Source organism: Cryptomeria japonica, chromosome 5, assembly GCF_030272615.1.
Source record: "Cryptomeria japonica chromosome 5, Sugi_1.0, whole genome shotgun sequence".
In the NCBI taxonomy this organism is placed as follows: Eukaryota; Viridiplantae; Streptophyta; class Pinopsida; order Cupressales; family Cupressaceae; genus Cryptomeria; species Cryptomeria japonica.
In genome coordinates, this window is record NC_081409.1 from 644,162,456 (window position 1) to 644,184,355 (window position 21,900).

The 21,900-nt window shown below is 38.1% G+C and overlaps 1 protein-coding gene across 1 annotated transcript in view; it reads right to left on the minus strand.

Annotated features, from left to right (window-relative positions):
• LOC131050360 (DNA repair RAD52-like protein 1, mitochondrial) overlaps positions 1-21,900 on the minus strand; it is a 105,657-nt gene that overhangs the window by 59,513 nt on the left and 24,244 nt on the right. The window contains exon 2 of the mRNA XM_057984522.2: positions 7,533-7,570. Coding sequence (XP_057840505.2) covers positions 7,533-7,570 — 38 coding nt within the window. The remainder of the gene's footprint in view (positions 1-7,532; positions 7,571-21,900) is intronic.

A 21,900-nucleotide genomic window follows, 5' to 3' on the forward strand; every position in this document is an offset into this window, starting at 1 on the left:
GGGGCATCAAGTGCCAGAGGTACGGCGTCGACTAGCCTCCCTCTCCTCTTCCTCCCTATGACTCTGTTTCGCATACCGTCGAAGGACTTGTTGCTGCCGAAGTTCCTTTGTCGTTTCCTCCCTCTGGTCTTGGAGTGCAATCAAATTTCTGGCAAGTAATCGTGGAATACTCCCAAGTAGGTCAAAGACGGGGGTGTTGACGGTGAGTTCACCGTGTACCGTGCCTTCCGAGACAGCTCCCTCCTGAGCCTCTCGATGCACGTACTGTGTGACTGACACATCCCACAATTCAACCAAGTTTGTCGTCAACTGATCCTCTCGTTCCTCTTTCACGGTACTCTCTTCGTGTGTGTCGTTGTCTACGACAATTAATTGTTGGTTAAATGGTCGGCCCATTAATTGCTTCCGCCTGCCGCCATAGTTATCTCCAAAATCGTTCAAGCAACGGCACCAAAATGTTTAGTCCTAAATGTATAGTTGGTGAATAATCAGAAAACACAGTATTTGTTGCACGTACCAAGTATTCATGAAACAGGACAATTGTACATCATAACATAAATGACAATGATAGCAATTAGACCAGAAAGTTATATCTTTATTCCAATGTCCAAAACTGTCCATACATCATTCCCCCTACCAAGGTTCCAACCAAACAATATAAAGACCCCACGGTTGGTCAAGTTGCCAACCGTCACCAACTCCCAACTACCCGACGGGAACCTCTCAACAACAACATAAACATAAACACAACATAACACACTTATAATTATTATTCATACTAGCATACGTTTTTACTCCTAACAAACAACATTTTCCAAAATTAGAAGCATTTCTCTTATCTCATGCATTGTATCGACTTTTGAAAATAATGAATAAAAGCTATGTTATTCTGAGTATATAGAATCATTTTGAAGTCTGGATACACTCATCCAAGAGGGGCCACTTGGTGAGTATTCCTATGTGATTGTTAGATTAAGTTTCCTTTTTGCTGCAATAGATGTTCTAGCAACTGATTTTTCCTGCAGCCACTGGAACCAAATCCTGTGACTGTTCCTGCAGCCAAAGCAGACGGAGTAATTCCTATTTGTCAGCTCTGAACTTAGTTAATAGTTATTTAGTTAGAAGCTCCTCTTAATGTTAAGACTTCTTGTAGCCATTCAGTTGTCATATTTTTGCTTGTTTATTTTAGATAGACTTAGTTGTTGCAGTAGTGCAGAATGACTTTCACCGGAACTTAGTGCATATACAATGCAAAGCCATTTCAAGTAATACGCCCCTGGGTTGACAAGTAAATGAACCTCGGTCATGCAAATGATAGCTAGTCAAAATGGATGACCAATCTTTGAGTTAAGACTTTAAATCTAGTTAGTGCTCTTATTGGCTAGGCAAACATAGACTATGAAGAAACCTTTGCTCCAATTGCTCGCTATACCTCCATCAGGACCATTATTGCCATTGCAGCAGTCAAAGGATGGAAGCTACATCAAATGGATGTGAAGACAACTTTTCTCAATGGTGTAATTGAAGAAGAGGTCTACATTGAGCAACCTGAAGGTTTTGTGATTCATGTGAAGGAGTCTCATGTATGTAAATTGAAAAAAGACTACTTATATGGGCTTAAGCAGGCTTCCCGTGCTTGGTATGAAAGGATTGAGAGATACTTGATGAGTCTGGGTTACTGCAAGAATGATGTTGATCCTAACCTTTACTTCAAGATAGTTAATGGTGAAGCACTAATCTTGGTTCTCTATGTTGATGATCTATTTTTTACTGCAGAAGATCATCTCATCTTCAGATGCAAGGAGTTAACCTCAGAGTATGAGATGAAAGACCTAGGACTTATGCATTATTTTCTAGGATTGGAAGTGTGGCAAAGACCTAATGAGATCATCCTAAGTCAAGGAAAATACACCATTGACATTTTGAAGAGATTTGGAATGTTGGATTGCAAATCTATGTCCACACCGATGGAGACTAACCTAAAGAAGTTGAGTGAGTTTGCAGCTAGTTCAGATTTGGTAGATCCTACCATGTACAGACAGTTGATTGGTTCATTGATGTACCTAGTCAATACTATACCTGACACTTGTTATGCAGTGAGTGCTCTCGGTCAGTTTATGTGTGAACCAAGACATATTCATCTAGTTGCAGCAAAACATTTATTGAGGTACTTGCATGGCACTGTAGGATATGGGTTGAGGTATACTTCCAGTGCAGATCTGAATATGCAAGGATATTTTGATTCTGATTGGGAAGGGAGCGTTACTGATCAGAAGAGCACCTCTGGTTGTTGCTTTAGTGTGGGGTCTACTATGATTTCTTGGTGTAGAAGAAAACAGTCTCCAGTTGCACTGAGCACCCCAAAAGCAGAGTATATTGCAGCATGTGTGGCAGCTTGAGAAGCAGTGTGGCTTCGAAAGCTCCTTGCAGGATTGTTTGGACAATCGGTGGAGCCTACTGTCATTCATTGTGACAATCAAAGTTGTGAAATTTTCCGTCATCCTGTGTTTCATGAGAGAACAAAACATGTGGAGATCAAATACCACTACATTAGAGATATGGTTCTAAGGAAAGCCATTCAGCTAAGGTACATTAGCACTGATGATCAGATGGCTGATATTCTCACCAAGCCTCTTGCCAAAGTGAAGTTTGTGCATTTTCGAGATAAACTTGGAGTTGTGGAGAATGAAGCCCTTACTGAGAGGGAGTCTCAGCATCAATGATTTCTTCAGATGTACTTTAATGCATTCTTCTCTGTGAGAAAGAAGTTTGAGGTGCAAGACCTTGTTAATGCATTCTTCTCTGTGAGAGAGAAGTTTGACGTGCAAGCCCTTGTTAATGCATTCTTCTATGTGAGAGGGAAGTTTGAGGTGAAAGCCCTTGTTCCACCCTCTGGGAGTAGCCATGAAGGATGTCATGTTGAGAGACTCCATGACAACATCACTTGTGTTCATTCACCCTCTGGGAGTAGCCATGGTGAACGTCATGATGAGATGACAACATCACGTTGAGTGACTCCGTGATGAGCACTTGTGTACATATTCATTTCCATACATGGGAGTAGCCATGATGGATGTCATCACGTTGAGTGCCTTCGTGATGATCTCTGTTCCACCCTCTGGAAGTAGCCATGGTGAATGTCACACATATCACCAAGGATTCCTCCCTAGCTAAGAGGGAGTGTTGACGTATATAGCCACGGGAGTCTCCTTGGGCTGACTTCACCAAATATACAATTAGCCATCGGCTTTGCATATTTGTGTTGGTCGATATTAATTAAAGTGTGATTTATTTGTTTGGCAAAACATATATATTTTTATTAAGGGGGGCCAACTTTTGGGAAAGTCCACCACCCTTATGAAAGGATACTTTGGTTCTAAGAAGAGCCGACCCTTGATGTAGAGGCACCTTCACTTGAGTATAAAGGGAGATCAATTCTCCTCTCCTAATCATTGATTTTACATCCACAACAGATCGCATAACTACACAGCAGTTTGAACATCAAGATCATATCGTATATTGTCAAGGGAAGATCGTGGATCCTCAAGTGCAGATCGATTCACACTTATCTGGCTTCAAGGAGTGAAGTGATTCATATTGATTGTTGTAAAGGCATCTTGCCATTCCTATTTGATAAATAATAAGAGATACTTATTGCTGGGTTTTTCTCCCGCATGTTGGAGGGTTTTCCCAAGTTATATGCTGTGCAAATTTGATTGAATTGTCTTATATCTGCTTACCCTAAAATCTGATCATAAATTTAACACGAAACTCCTATGCATCCATTTTGTGATCATGTAGGCTTTTCAAGGCTTTTCACAAAGTAGCCTTACTAATTTTTGAAGTTTTGTTCTAATTTTAATTTTTTTCTTTTTCAAATTAAATTAAATTTATTTATTCTTTATGTTTTACATCACGTCAATTTTCTATATAATTTTTTTATGGTTCAATATGTTAAAACTTAATATTTTAAAATGTTTAAATTAAGCTTATTATTAAATATAAATTTAATGTATTTTTTATATATTAATAATATTTTAAAATAAATTTTTAAACATTAATTATTATTTATTTTGTTTTATGTTTAATTTTATTAGTATATTTAAATATATTAGTATACTAATATTAGTATATTCCTTATTTTCAATTTATTACTTATGTTTTTAAAAAAATTATATAAGGTAAATTTAATGTTGAATTTCTTTTCCGATTTTTTTGCCCTTGCTGAACTTCATCCGAATTTTATGGTTGCCAAACTCAAATTCAAATTCAAATGTTGTGACTTAGCAATGAAGTTCACTTAGGGAAGAGAATTGGCTTCCAACAAGTATACACACAGCTTCAAGATACTCCCTGTGAATAAATGCAGCCACATGTAGCATATACTCAGCCCCATCAAGCATAAACACACTGACATGTATCAAAGAAAAATGCCTGCATTATTGGATATATATCGCAGTCAGAAAAAGGAAGAGAAATACCCAATTTATGGATCCTAGGGCATGGCCAAACATGTGCACACAAGGCTTGGAAACTTGCATAATGGATCACAAAGGGTGTGGAGCATTCTAAGAGGTTTTCTCTAATGTTTACACTAAAATTTAAGCCAAATAGAGTGAGCTCAAGTGCCAAAAGCAAAGTGATTTCCAAAGTGGAGCACCTACTTTGAATCCCAAGAAAACACTAAAAATTGTTGAAATATAAAAATCGAACCCAAAAATTAAATAAATAATGTACAAACACATGCTTATATAAACCTGAATTTATCTCATCTCATTGTAGAAATGCAGTTTATGTGTTGCTATATAGCAGCATTTCACTGAAGCTCTACGGCATTGGGACAAGGTTTCAGGGATGCCAAAAAAAATTCCAAAATTTTGGGGACAATGTGTGTATGGCTATTGAAATAATTTGAACAAACTAAAAGCAGCTGAAATTTAAAAGCATAAATACAATCTGCTGCATTTGCAATGACAATCCTTCCCCTTCAGAATTTTAGGGATTTTCAGCATTTAAATCCTTAAAAAGCTACTTTCTTTTATTTTTATGCGCTGAAAGGGAGCAACCTGTTGTCCTTAAAAAGGGGGACATCCGCTCCAAGTCCCAAGGATGTCCAGGACATCACTTGTGCATGTCCTCATGGAACACTAGTATATAGAGAATATGTCCAAATATTATTTATGATGAATAAGTGCAAGTTATGAACCTGGTTGACAATAATAAATTCTTGTATGGTTTCTTAAATCCTAGCTTTAGGATGTGTGTAAGTTGAAATTTTAAGTAGTTAATTACATTGCACAAGCTGCTTCTTGTCGAATATATCTAAATCCCACTCTGTTTCCAGGCCTTCATGTAACTTCCATACGATCATGTCTATTCCCCTTGGTCTGAAAAGAATGAGGGCATATCAATTTTCGCATGTTTCTAGAAAGATAAATTTAGGCACCCCTATTGGGGGTTGCATCACTTGGGATTCAAAAAAAAACAAGATTAAATAAAGAAAATACTAACTTTAGTAATAAATCTAGCACTCGTATTCATTATTACCTATCCATGCTTTGTGTGAGGACACAATGAATGATAAATATAACACAAGAATGCAATTTAGGAAAAATCACAAATAAAAAGCACCTCTCAAACAAAAGCTAACTACAAATCTAATAAAGAAGCAAACCAAATACAAACTTCAAAAACACCTACTAAAGAAGCAATTATCTCTCGCATAGGGAAACTCATCTGGTATGCAATTTAACCATAACCATAACTAGAATTTAGTTAAGTTTAATGAAAGGTCAAAAGGCATAAGATGCAAAGTTGTGACTCCCTCAAACATGAGATATAAAAGGGAGAAGAGAACTTCATTTGGAAGGGAGATAATTTGGGAATCAGAAGTGCAAATCTGATTGTGAAAGGTTGTGTCCCTTTCAGAAGGGTTCTAATGGTGAAAGGGTGTGTCTCTTGCCAAAGGGCATACATGATGAAGAGCTGTGACCTCTCCCTCACATTGAGAGATATAAAGGACTAAGGATTAACAATTAATTGAAAATCACGACTTCAGAAAGACAGCAATCAAGGCATATATAATTGTTAATCAGTAGTGATCTTATCATCAACTAAGGCAGCGATGAATGTAATTAAGCAAAGACAGTAATTAAGGATAGAGATGGATAATTAATTCAGATAAGGGAAAAAAACAGAAACAATAAAGGGGCAAGCAGATTCCATTATCCATTGAAGGCAGCAGGAGATTAAATCCAGTCAGCAACAGCAGTGGTTAGGACAGCAACAGTTCCAATCAAGAGAAAGGAAAGAGGTCCAAATGTTTTGTAAGATCTATGCTATGCTTTAAGCATGAGTATTCTGAAATTAATCATTAGATCTGCAGGAGTTAAGAATAACAACAACTAGAATTAACAATGTCAGTTAATGATTCCGTTATCTAAGAAACTTATAACCATGTTAACTCGACATAAATGTAAGTAATATATTTACTTATTGTAAATATGTAATACACAACATAAAAGAATAATTAAGTATGTTTAGAAATACGTTCTTGTGAGGAAGTGAATGAGATGTAATGAAGGGGTGACGAGGGGCTCATAAGTAAGTCATTCTAGAACGACCAAAGTGGCGTCTAGGACTTTGAGGGCCCTTACATGGAGGAGTCAAGGAACCTGGTTACATTTTCTACCTAACCCCACGAGACATGGTTAATTTGGGAGAAATAGACTTAAAGGGGAGTTCCAATCACAAGAAGAAGGATAAGGATGGAAGTGATGAAGGAGAACAGTGATAGGATACCTCACTAGGTAGACCACCTCATGGTAGTTGACCGACAGTCCCATGAGGCTAAGGGGGCTTTGGCTTTCACTCCGCTCTTGCGCGTAGGGTATAGGATCTCTTGGACACCTTATTGTTCCTCCTTAATCCCACTCTCTTATAGTTGAGTCCCGATAAGGAATTAGACATAACTATGGTTAAGTTAATGTTCCTGACAACAGGTATAGAGAATTTATGATTAATTATCCTTTTTAGAAGATTTATATTATGGTTTGTATACATTTCAATGGTTTCCTAACCTATTGCAGGATCTCAATCAGCTACGCATATTGTTCCATTTGTAGTTGTGCATAAAAATGATGATTTAAAGCAGGCTAGGGTTTTTACAAAAAGGGGACATTACAAAACCCTCCACATATATTACCATTCAATCTATTACTTCTCATTCTCTTTGCACGTACTTGCTGTTTACTGTGAAGATTTTGTAATAAACCACATGGTCACCTTGTTGTTCATAAGGTGCGTATTATATCCTATCTATTTGTTTGACAAAATGTTCTTCAGAAGACATATTTGCTTACTTGCAGTTAGATAAGTTCAACAGCCAAAAGTACTATGTAATTTAAAATACAACATATCTTACTGAAACCAGACATATTTCTAACTAATTTCCCGAAGAAAAATTTGGTTCCAATGGCATCTCAGCTAAAAGCATATTAAGCCAAACATAGAAGTAATGCAAAGTTACAAACCTTCAGCCTGTAAATTCATTATCCGATTTACGATATGCCTGCAATACAAAAGTATGGCCATTAGCAATGCAGAGGTCAATTTAAATAGATGCAATAATTACTGTGACATTTCAATGTTCTTCAAGCAGTCATGGTTCAATTTAGACTTATATCCATAGTAACTAGCATTTCATAGTCCTTTTCTTTTATGCGCTGCATTTTAAATGAACAATACGTCAAGCAGTTTAAGAAATTAAGAACATAGAGATACACTCTCTTGGCAGATGAAAAATGGTACTTCCATTGGTTCAAGTAATTTATGAGCATTAAAATACACTTTCCTGGCATAAAATTACCACTTAAATCTGCGAATGGAAAATCATTCCACAAAATATGCTTATTTGAAGCATATATTTTCCATAGCTCACAAAAGGGGCATATGTAACTACAAGAGTATTAAAAGTATTTAAAAAGAAATCATTATCTTCTTACCCCTGTATTTAGAACCCTTCGAATAAGTGGAAAAATGGATAAAAGAAAACAATTAGAGTTATATCTGCTGCTAGATACTGGCTATGCTCGCTTACTTCATCAACATGCAAAACAAATATAATTCATCGGACTAATAGTCAAAAACATAGTGCGCCTAACTTCTAAAGAAGTTCCATGCTGCCCTTGCCAGTCATTCATATGTAACAATAGGAGAACAAGGATGGCACATATCAGAGTTAGCAACATTATAAGAAAGAATGTGAAACTGGGATTTTTGAAACAAATGTTAATCAATTCAAAATAAGTGCATAGACAGAAAACATAATAATTTGATTCCAAGATCACCATTTCTTCAATCCCCATCCACAGCCCAAAAATCAAACCATAAAATTTTAGCAGCCATTCATTTTATACTGCAATTAGAAAAATGTCATGCCCCCACTATGGAGACTTCAACAAACCAATCACAGCAGTATTAATTACTAAACCCGGGCTTGATCAAAGAGGATGGGGAGCCTCCAAGGTGGACTAAGGGATGGAGTGGACCGAGCACGTACCATATTTGTGGCCAGGAGGTGAATGACTGCTCCTCGGCTTGAGGGAATTTCAAATACACCACCCCGAGATGCAGCGCTAGTGGGCCGGGACATGTACGAGTGCTCTTGGGATAGAGGGCCTTCCCAAATACACCACCCCGAGATGGATGGGCAAGAACCCAACCATGCTCTCACAATAAAAGGACAACCATCCTTGAGGTTGCAGTTTGCAAACGTTTCTCACAAATTCCTAATACAGTTACGATAGGAATATGCCTTGGAATAATTATTAATGCTATTACTGTAATTTTAATTAAATATGAATGATGTTTATATGGATGCATATGTTATCATGAAATCTTAATATTTATGGTAAAGCTTTAGATGTTACTATATGTTCTTATTTCTTAATGATTATTAATATTGAGGACCTAAACCAACATTATCTTAAATGATGTACTTACATTTGACAATATTTTTATTAAAGTTATGCTTATAAATGATTACCTTCTTAGCCTTAAGTGGAAATTATTATTATAGGCCACAAATCAGGAATATACCAAGAAGGGACAATACAATTGGTATCAGAGCCCTAATATGCCAACTTGAGGATCAATTAGAGTAGTTTATGCAATTATGCCAAAGAGCCCTGGTGGAAAGAGAGAGAAGGAAACTTGCAGCAATTAACAACCCTATTCAAGGCAATAACTAAGAAATGGCATGAGGGCCTTCATGGATGCAATGTCCCCTACTAGGCTTAACCTAATCTACCCTAAAATTCTTCCATTAGGGTTTAAATAATGCTTGGAAATGTAAATTTTTATCTCTGTATCCTAATGTAGGGCCTGCAACTAGGTTAGTATCACAAGATAAATAGAATTCAGATTTACTACTGTAACATCCAAGATGTAAATATGGAATTCCCTTTGAAGTTTTATCCAACCAGCTCATCATAATTAGAGACTGTATGTTGAATATCATTCTTTTATTCAGATTCCTATTTCTGATTGATCTGCTGTGTATATCTGATTTCTTCTCTTCTTATTCCCATCCCACACAACCCCTTACTCCTATTCTCTATCTCAATTTAAATCCTTATGTTTCTATGAAAAGATACATTTTAGAAAGGTCGCATCCTTTGTTATTTTGTTTACACATTGTTATATACTAATCGCACCCTTTGATAGTGCCCATCAGTTGTTTCTCTTACTAATCTGTTTGCTTTGTTCTAGCCAAATCGCTGTAGTCTTATATTATTAATCACTGTTTCAAAGTCTCGTTGCACCACTTGAGAATCTTCTTACAATTGCACCCTTTTAGATATTACATGTTTGTTCATTATTTATAGTTTCTCACTTCTATCATAATCTCATATACCTGATGTCTAAACAAACTAATCTTCTTTTCTGACTGCTGCATTTGTTAGTTGTTTAATATGAACAAATTCTATTTATTTTTCCTTTGCTGTTAAGATGTCTGATCAGTGCATTTTGTTGGTAAAAACTACTCACCGACTATGAAGAGTTTCTTTAGAAAAATCGCACTTGCTTACTAATTAAACCGCCACATTCTAATTGCAAGTCACCCGATTCATGGATGAAGTTTGCCAAGCATCAGGGTGTTAATAAGGTTGCTGCATATCGATGTTCTTTGACATTATAGACCACTGTCTTAGTGGTTATTAAACTTTCTTAATCTTTATACAAAGCTATTATTAAACTTATCATCGCTGTTCCATACTAGTCATTTGGTATAGATTACCATAAGCATCAGAGTTGAATTGGATTTGAAAATGGAGAAAATCGAATCTAAGATCTAATAGCACAAGATCCAAATGACTCAACATCTTATCAATGGAGTACCTGCAATAAACACGCATGCAAATGCAAATATCTAAAGCTAAAACACACATGCATGCAACAGAAATTCAATCCATTGTTCTCCTACCAATCAAGATCTTGAATTCAAAATATGTGTGCTCTCAGAAGCACATGCACAACAAGCTATGATGGACGGATATGAAGATTGTCAAATGCAATGAAATGAAATAGATATGATGAACACAATAATCAAATACGCAAACTAGAATGCAAGAGAAAAGATTCAAAATGCTAGTACGCAAATGATAGAGAGATTTTACCAGGCTTAGAAATGGGGAGTAGCAAGGTTTAAATAGTTGTCCTCGGGGGGATCCAAGTTGTAGGACAAATGTGGGATAATAGATAGTGTTTATGCCATAATCATTAGGTGAGTGAGACTGATAGTAGTGGGATAGGATAAACAGGAGATGAAATAGATATGGAAGAGATTTGGAAAATGGTTTTATTTAAAATGAATAAAATGGAATATATGTTATTAAACGGATGAATAATAAAATATATATTGATTTCATGTATTTAATAGAATAATGGAGAAACTAGAATAATATTATGGATGAATATAATAGAAAATAAGATTGATTTAAGAGAACAATTTTTACATGTCTACAGGATCGATAGGATAGAGTCAATAATTTCTTTCTATTTGGCCTTGACTTCATTTGATTACAAAAAATTGTGAAGTCTTACGGATTAAGACAATTTTCTAAATTTATTTGATGATCAATATGTTATAGCTGGGGCCATGACAGTCTACCCTTCCCTTATTGCTTGTCCTCAAGCAATGTCAATTCTAAATTTTTCAAATTGAGTAATCTACCAATATGAACCAAACAGGAATCATACACATGAAAACACGAAGCAAACACATGGATATATGAAAACACGGAGCATGTAATACCCCTTCCATGTTTGACATTTATCTTGTTACTTTTGTAATCTTGATGATTATATGTGTGTACAGTGTGTGTGGAAATATTTACTTGTTTCATGTTGATGATATTCCTATGTTTCAAGACATACTTATGCTTATGGTGCTATAAGTTTGTGGTGCTTAATGGTGACATTAGGGTTTCATGTTTATGTTATCTTGATGATCTTATGTTAGATGATGTATCATGTTTTGAGGTACTAACTTATGTACTCATGTTTATATTCAAGGATTTACCGTGATTACTGACACTACTTGTTAAATGTATGTATATGGATGTATGTGTGTGTAGGTGTTTCTATATTTGTTTTGGTTGCAGGTACTAGGCATCAACTCCACCTAGCTTCACAGGTCTGAGCATGCCTAACAATCCTCGATGGTGGTAATGAAGACCGCATAGAGGCCCAAGTTGAATAAACCCTAACCATTATCCCATACTAGGGCAATCATCATTGGTTTTGTATCACCTGTCTGAATTGCCCTATACGCGACATTTGTATCCCTTGTCAGCAGCAGCCAAGAAGGAAGACTAACAGAGGGAGGTGGGGGGGGATGAATCAGTCTTCACCGAAATACCAAACTTAATCACAAAACACAAATCTGATAAATTACAGTAATAAAACAGATAAGCAAATTAACAACACAACACACAACACCAAGATTTTGTGGAAAACCCGATTAAGCAAAAAACCACGGTGGGAACCTACCCACAATTAGATGATACTCTGCAATAGCATGTGAAAATATTACAATGGGGATTGCACATGCATTCAAGCACACTTCCTAGAGCTCACTGCACAAATATAATGGCCCGGAAGGCTACAACCCTCAGGGAAGTCTCACTGACTTGCAATAAGATTCAGAATACAATCCGGAAGAAGTGAACTGAAAGAATAGCATCTCCAAATGCCTGATTACAGTTCCTGTTAAGCATAGATGTCTGCCCTGCAACACCAATCTCACCTCAAACTCAACACTGAAGGATAAATCACATGTTTGCACACAAACCTCTCTCTGATAATGCAAACACAACATCGACAACTAAATTACATGACTATATCACCTATATATACAATTCATCAACCTTGACAACAAGGTCAACAAAACCCTCAACCCTCAATTACAAAGTTACATCACACGATACAAAGATCGACCACCGAATCAAAATAATGGTTTACATAGCAAAACATGGTCCTAAACCAAATCTCCAAACATGCAACACTACCGGAAATCACGCCAAGATCAACCGCAACACACTACACCACCAAGAAAACCGCATAGCACGAAAATCATCATCGATTGATAGAAACCACCAAAAACTCGCACAACGATCAATGTGGATCACCAAAACAAATAGGACATGATTAAGAAACACCAGCAAGCACGTTAGAATCATCATGAACAGTTGCACCAATAGCACTTTTCAAATATTCATTGGTCAACGTCTGAAAGCTCAAGAACAAAACCAATCAGCAACTGTCACAAAGAAAGATAACTTGTGGAGCACCAAATCACAATCCGTCTGAAATGAAGATACACAAGACCATCCCAAGCAATATCCCAAAAACTCAGCACAAGATCTGATCACACCGCAGGATATACCGAACTCTACAAAACAGTGATCAGCAAACCAACACTACAAACCGGATCATAAGATCTTCCCAATATGCAATCACCAAAACAAATCCCAGGAATATGTTGACATCAATGACAACAACATATCCTAGCAGCAGCAATGACCAAAAATATCCAACAATCTCCCCCTTTTGCATTGATGCCAACTTATGAGTGTGAAAAACAATCATTTCCAACAAACTGCTCCTAAGATCAGGACTTAGAAAGAAGTTTTTCACATAATCTCTGTTATCACAAAAGCTTGCACCCTTGCTAAGCTATCAAATCAACAACCTTGTGAAACATGGAAACAACCCCGATGTGTGGGACCTTGCGCAAGGGGTTGAATCTCCAGAGAAGACCGGCCTCCTTCTTCAAATAGGTGCAGGTGTTGAACCAACTCAACACTTTAAAACTAACTCCTAAGCCTATCCTAACAACTTGCAGAGGTAAAGGGAAGAGAGAATTGCTTGAAATAAAAAGAGGTGATGCACGAAGAAGAGATTGTTTCTCTCCCTACCGAAATGGCACAAGGAACCAACTAAAAAACCCAAGAGATGCACAACTTCAATTGCATAAGTGACCCAAACGCATGTATGGAGGTTAGAGTTTGCTAAGTGTCAAGAGGGCAGAAGGATTCCCACAAGGCACACTCAGAAAACAAGTTAACATAGAATATATGGAGAGAAAAGCCACAAGACATACACCTATGATGAAGGTAAGAAAAGCATACACATCATACATAGGTTAGAAGGAGGCAAGAATGGTGATTTTTTAATTAATCATAAAGCAAAAAGCCAATCTTACAATTGCAGAAATGCAAAAATAACTACAAGTCTTCAAGAGAAGAGAAAGAGCATAGGAAAGCTCAAGGCAAACAGGGAGAGAACCCTTTACAATGAGGCTTAACAGTCTTATATAGAAAAATGGGTCACAATGGTGATCATGACCACTGCATTTCAATCCGGAAGTGCAGGGAAGTGCATGCACTTGACTTGTACATGCAAGCAACCTAGCCATACCACCAAACGGGAATACTGAGAAGATGGATTAACTGACCTTCCAAAGTCAGACATGATATAAGTCACCCAGCATGGCCCTGTACCTCCTTGATGGAAACCCATCCAAAACATTTAATGCACCCTTGTGGCTCCACAAAAGAAAGTGCACAAGTCACAAAAACTGTCGGAGCATTAAAAGCCTTGTGTGTTGATCACGCCTTCCGGAAGTGTCGCCAGTCGGAAGGAAGTTCGGAGACTTCGGAAGTTCGAACTCCCGAAGTGGGAAGACAAGGGAAGAACTTTGGAACCTCGGGGTTCCGGGGTTCCGGAGTTCCGGGATAGGAGAAAGGAGGGCAGCAAGGAACCTCGAAACCTCGAGGTTCCGTAGTTCCGGAGAACTAGAGAGAGAAGGCAAAGGGGGAAGGAACTCCGGAACCTCAGGGTTTCGGAGTTCCGGAGAGAAAAAGGAAGAAGGGCTAGGAAAGAACTTTGAAACCTCGAGGTTTCGGAGTTCCGAGGAACTGCTGAAAGGAACTTCGGAACTTCGGGGTTCCGAGGTTTTGGAGTTCCAGAAAAAAAGGGAAAGGGCTAAAGAGAGAAGGGCAACTTCGGAACCTCGGGGTTCGGAGTTCTGAAGAAGGGAAGGGGAAGGGAAAAGAACTTCGGAACCTCGAGGTTCCAGAGTTCCGGAGAAACTAGAGAAAAGCTAAGGGAAGGAAGGGAACTCCGGAACCTCGAGGTTCCGGAGTTTCGGAGTAGGAAAGAAAGCGGCTAAGGTAAAGAACTTCGGAACCTCGGGGTTACGGAGTTCCGGGATAGGAGAAGGAAAGAGACAAGGGCAAAGGACTTCGGAACTTGGGGGTTCCTGAGTTCCGGAGAAGGGAAAAGAGAGGGCAAAGAGAAAAGGACTTCGGAACTTGGGGGTTCCTGAGTTCCGGAGAAGGGAAAAGAGAGGGCAAAGAGAAAAGAACTTCGGAACCTCGGGGTTCCGAAGTTCCAAGGAAGAAGAAAAGGCCAAGGGAGGAACTTCCTCCGGACAAGGCAACACTTCAAACTTCATGATTCTTCTCTCCTTGATCAACTGGGGCCACGCTGGTCCATGGAACATATCTCTGATCGGTTCTCACTGATCGACCAAGGGTATCATAAAATGACAACAATCTCTCTCCCCCTTTGACAGCAATGCTAAAGCTCTAAAACAGATAACCAAAGTCTCTCTCCAAAAACAGAAACATGAATCTCTCTCCCCCAAAAATATAATCAAATCAACAAACTACTACACCAAAGGAGCAGCACCAACTCACCAATCCGAATAAAAAGACAAGGCTCTGAAATCCATTGGATTGATGCAACTTAATGCATCTAGTTCTCATCAGGAGGGATGGTTACCCCTAACTTGTCTCTGAAGTAGACAAATGTATCTGCAGGCAAAGGTTTAGTGAAAATATCAGCTAATTTGATCCTTTGTAGATACATACTCCAACTTCACTTTCTCTTCACTGACTGGATCTCTCAAGTAATGATATTTGATTAACACATGCTTAGTCTTTGAATGTTGCACCGGATTCTTTGACATGTTAATAGCACTGGATTTATCACAGTATATAACAGTAGGCTCATCATAAATAATTCTAATATCCTTCAACATTTGCTTCATCCAAACTACCTGAGTGCAATTACTAGCAGCAGCAATGTACTCTGCTTCAGCAATAGATAAGGACACTGAATCTTGTTTCTTGCTAAACCATGAAACCAACTTCTTGCCCAAAAAAATGTTCCATCGGTAGTGCTCTTCCGGTCATCAACATCACCAACCCAATCAGCATCAGTAAATGCGCATAGCATGAAATCATCATTCCTCGGATACCATAATCCATAGTCCACAGTTCCCTTCAAGTATCTAAATATGCTCTTCACAGCAATGACATGACTCTCTTTGGGGTCAGCTTGATATCTAGCAACCATGCACACAGCATGCATAATGTTCGGCCTAGTCTGAGTAAGATATAACAGTCCACCAACCATAGATTTGTACAAACTCTGATTAGCTTAAGGATATTCATTATTTTAAGACAATTTACAGCCAGTCACCATAGGAGTTCCAACCGGTTTGGAGTCATCTAATCTAAACTTCTTCACCAATTCCTTCACATACTTAGTTTGAGATATGAATATATACCTTTTCCAGTCTATGCAATCTGCAAACCTAAGAAAAATTTCATCTCACCAATCATAGACATCACAAATTCCTTATGCATATCACCAACAAACTTCATGCTTAACTTATCATAACCACCAAAGATTATATCATCAACAAAAACTTCAACAATCAAGATTTTATCATTTTTTATCTTAAAGTACAGATTACTGTCAACTGCACCTTTACTAAATCCCAATTTCAACAAATATTTATCTAGTCTAGCATACCAGGCTCTAGGAGCTTGTTTTAATCCATAAAAAGCTTTCTTTAGCTTACAAACCATGTTGCCATTATCTGATAATGAAAATCCATCAGGTTGCTCAATGTAAACTTCTTCCTCAAGATCACCATTCAAAAAGGCAGATTTGACATCCATTTGATATACCTTGAAATCTTTATAAGCAATATGAGCAAGGAACAATCTAACAACTTCAAGTCCGGCAACCGTAGAAAAAGTCTCCTCATAATCAATCCCTTCTTGCTGTGAATATCCTTTGTAGACCAGTCTAGCTTTATTTCTGACAACTTCACCGACTTCATTCAATTTATTTTTGAATACCCATTTAGCACCAATAATATTCTTATCCTTAGGTCTAGGCACAAGTTACCAAGTGTTATTCTTTTCAATCTGATCTAGTTCTTCTTCCATATCTCTCATCCAACTTTCTATTAAACAATTCAATAACCAGAAGACAACTGAGGGGGGGGCGGGGGTGAATCAGTTGTCACAAATTACCAAAACTATTAGCAATTCAAAACTTTAATACCGGAACCCAAAACGTTAATATCGGAATAGCAGTTAAACCAATTAAGCATAAACAATAATCACAAAATAAAAGCCATCCACATGACACCAAGATTTATACGTGGAAAACTCGATAAAGGGAAAAACCAAGGTGGGAAGCCTACCCACAGTTAGATAATACTTTTGCAGTAAGTATGTGAATTACAATTGAGGGGCCTGCACTTGCAAGAAGGCCAACAACCTAGAGCACACTGCTCATCACAAAAGAAGCCTCACTGAATACATAGAAATCCAGACTACAATCCGAAGAAGCATTGAACTGCAAAAGATAGCATCTCCTATGCCTGAGTACAGCTCCGGTTAAGCTCAATACCGGAGGACTAAAACCTCTTACATAAACCCAATTCGATCTCCAATGATCAACCAAATCCTCTGCCTAAATGATATTACATCATTCGCACATTACATTCCTTGGCCATGACCTTTTTCCTAACCATGATGATCTATAATGAGATCTTACATCTATATATACAAACCCTCGACCATAAACAATTAGGTCGGCCACCAGATAATAAACCAATTACATAATTACAAACCATGTCGGCCTTAGGCCAAACAAATAATATCCAACACATAAGATATCCCGGAAACACATCGAGAGGTCCAATCCACACATTACATTAAAGTCGGTCCATAACTTAGATCAATCGGGACCCAGTATAGGTCCACACGCTACAGCAATGATCTCCATCCGCTAAGTCTCGAACATGATCACCAACAGCATCCTGAAACTCCACCAGAAGTTGCACCAACACCACTTATGCAGTTTCCAAAAAGAACTTCATCAAAAGCTCTGCCGGTGAAACCCTCGTCGGAACCAGAAGCCAAGCTTCCAAGCAAACAGGATAGCATCCGATCACCAGACCAAAACCAGCTGACCGAATATGAGCATGAGTATCATGAACAAGCCAATTCCATAACCAAATCACGCCGTATCCAAATCAACCTAAAACCACTCAACCTACCGAGACCAGAAGGGTGTCGGTAAAGCATCCAAACAGCTAGTGTTGGCATCAATGACAAAACATCAATGCAACACATAATCAATTCCACCAAATGTCCAACACTTTCATCTTTACAGGCTTCAACAACATCTTTAGGTTCAACTTTGGAAATCAAACATACTTCTTCAGCAGCTAACCTTCTTCTAGTCATCACACCTTTATTCTTATCACCAATAATCTGATTTTCAAAATGATTCAGTATTACATACCTCGGAGTCTTCTCGTTGTTTTGATTCTCAGGTTTCTGCACTCCTTCACTAGCAGCAGCAACATCTGGATTCACAGTCTCTACCGAATCATTCTGCTTGGGCTCTTCAGGATGAATAGGGGCTATAACAATATGTTGTCCATCATCATAACCACATGCTCTGATCTCTTTCCCAAGGTTCTTATCCACCTTAACATTTGCACTCTCCACTATCTTCTTTAGTCTCTTATTGTAGCACCGATAGGCCTTGCTCTTTGTTGAATATCCCAAAAAAATTTCTTCATCACTTCTATCATCAAACTTTCCTATATCCTTGTCTCTTTTGATATAACATTTGCTACCAAATACTCTGAAATATCCCACAGTAGGAACGTGACCAAACCAAAGCTCAGAAGGGGTCTTACCGGTATCTCCTTTGATGTGAACTTTGTTGAATGTGTAAACAGCAGTACTAATAGCCGCTTCTCTCCAGTAGATCTTTGGAACATTTCCTTCAATCAACATAGTCCTTGCAGCATCCAAAACAATTTTGTTCTTCCTCTCAACAACTCCATTCTGCTGAGGGGTTCTAGGAGCAGATAATTGTCTTCTAATCCCGTGCATCTCACAGAATGAATTGAACTCACCGGAACAGAATTCTCCACCTCTATAAGATCTCAAACACTTCACCTTCAATCCAGACTCAGTCTCAACCTTAGCTTTGAATATCGTGAATTTATCAAATGCTTTTGATTTCTCCTTCAAAAAGACAACCCATATCATCCTAGAATAATCATCAATTAGCAACATAAAATATCTATCACCCTGCACACTTCTAACATTTGTAGGTCCACATAGGTCAGTATGTACAAGATCTAGTACAAGATCTAGCAGTCCATCAGATGTATACTATTTATTCTTGAAAGAAATTCTTGTTTGCTTACCCAACTGACATTCCTTACATACCAGATTAGCAGGCTTAACAATCTTAGGCAGATCTCTAATAGCATGTGTAGAACTCATCTTAATCATCGAGTCAAAATTTACATGACACATTCTCCTATGCCACAACCAACTCTCATCAATCTGAGCAATCAAACAACTTTTCTCACCAGCATTCAAATGAAAAATGTTACCTTCAGTCTTATTTCCAGATGCAATCTCTGTACCGGAGGCATTTAAGATCTTGCTTTTACCATCCTTGAATTGTAGATCATAACCTTTATCAACCATATGTCCAACACTCAAAAGATTATGCTTCAAACCTTCAACATACAAGACATCATCAATGCTATGCTTACCATCAAAAGAAATAAAACCTATCCCACGGATCACACAGGCTTTGTCATCTCCAAATCTAACTATTCCACCATCATACCTTTCCATACTCACAAATTTGCTTTTATCACCGGCCATATGATGTGAACAACCACTATCAATCACCCATTCATTTTTTTCTTCAACTTTAGTAGCTAAAACTTTCTCCTCAATAGTACAACTAGTGGAATCAACAGGTACAGGTCCATCTTCCTTAATTGCAAGGAATATAACTTCATCTCCTTCAGATTCTTCATCTGTAATACCTTCATCAGCCACATAATAACAGTTCTTTTGATTCCTATACTTCCGGCTAGGCTTGTAAGGCTTGTCATACTTCTCATGCTTCTCATATCTATCATTCCTATCATGCTTATCAAACTTATCATGTTTGTCATACTTAGCCATTCTATCCGAACATCTAGAAGCAAAATGTCCTATCTTGTTACAAGAGAAACATTTCAAAGGCAACTTTCCATCATACTTACCGGCACCTTTAGGCAATCTCCGGACAATTAGTGCTTCAAGTTCATCCAGCTTCCTTTCTTGCTCTTCCATCTCTCTCCTCTCTCTTTCATATCTAGATATCTTGCATTCATCAGGATCATATTTCTGCTTACCGAATACAAATGCAGATGCTCTGAATGAAGTCTCAGACTTTCCATGTGATTCTCCAAATTCGCTCAGCTCAAATGCAGCAAGCTTTCCAACCAGCATATCTCTTGTCACAATAGGCAAACTCTGGATCTCATCAATACCAGCAATCTTATGTTTATAGGCAGGAAGCAAAGATCTCAGCACCTTAGCAACAATTTCATCTTCCTCAATGGTTCCACCGGCACATCTGATACCTAAGAGTGTATGTTCTCATTATCTCCTATCTTCAATGTCTCATACTTTCCTTTCAAACTCTGCAACTTAGCAACCTTCACTTGTTTATCACATTCATAAAGAACCTCAAGCTTCACCCAGATCTCATGTGTGGTCTAAAGTCCCATTAAATTTGTCATCTTAGAGTCAGTCAGGGCACTAAGCAATGCTTCCTTCGCTCTTATATTATGTTCTGCTTCATTTAACCTCATCAAGACTAGATTGTCCATTCTGAGGAACAACATAGACATTCTTTGTAATCTTCCAATAATCTTCACCAAGACATTTCAAGTGCACTTCCATCCAGTCATTCCATATAGCATAGTTACTTCCATCAAATCTCGGACTGCCCTTAAAGATTACAACTTGAGATGCCATCCCGGATCTCCCCAAGCGGTTAAGCTTCTACCGGAGGATCTAGCTCCAATACCAATTGTTAGCAACAGCCAAGAAGGAAGACTGAGAGGGGGGGGTGAATCAGTCTTCACCAGAATACTGAACTTAATCACAAAACACAGATCTGATAAACTGTAGTATTAAAACAAATAAGCAAATTAACAGCACAACACACAACACCAAGATTTTGACATGGAAAACTCAGTTAAGGGAAAAACCACGGTGGGAACCTACCCATAGTTAGATAATACTCTGCAGTAGTATGTGAAAATATTACAATGGGGAATGCACATGCATTCAAGCACACTGCCTAAAGCTCACTGCTCAAATATAATGGCCTGGAAGGCTAAACCCTTATGGAAGCCTCACTAACTTACAATAAGATTCGGACTACAATCCGGAAGAAGTAAACTGAAAGAATAGCATCTCCAAATGCCTAATTACAGTTTCGGTTAAGCATAGATGTTTGCTCTGCAACACCAATCTCACCTCAAACTCAACACAGAAGGATAAATCACTTGTTCGCACACAAACCTCTCTCTGATAATGCAGACACAACATCGACACCTAGATTACATGACTATATCACCTATATATACAATTCATCAGCTTTGACAACAAGGTCGGCAAAACCCTCAACCCTCAATTACAAAATTACATCACACAATACAAAGATCGACCACTGAACCAATATAATGGTTCGCATAGCATAACATGGTCCTAAACCAAATCTCCAAACATGCAACACCACTGGAAATCACGCCAAGATCAACCGTCACACGCTACACCACCAAGAAAATTGCGTAACACGAAAATCATCACCAGTTGATAGAAACCACTAAAAACTCACACAACGATCAATGTGGATCACCAAAACAAATAGGACATGACTAAGAAACACAAGCAAGCACATTAGAATCATCAGGAACAGGTGCACCAACACCACTTTTCAAATCTTCATCGGTCAGTGTTTGAAAGCTCAAGAACACAACCAATCAGCAACTATCACAAAGAAAGATAACTTGCGGAGCACCAAATCACGATCCATCTGAAATAAAGAAACACAAGACCATCCCAAGCAATATCCCAAAAGTTCAGCACAAGATCACACCGGAATATACCGGAGGATATACTGAACTCTGGAAAACAGTGATCAGCA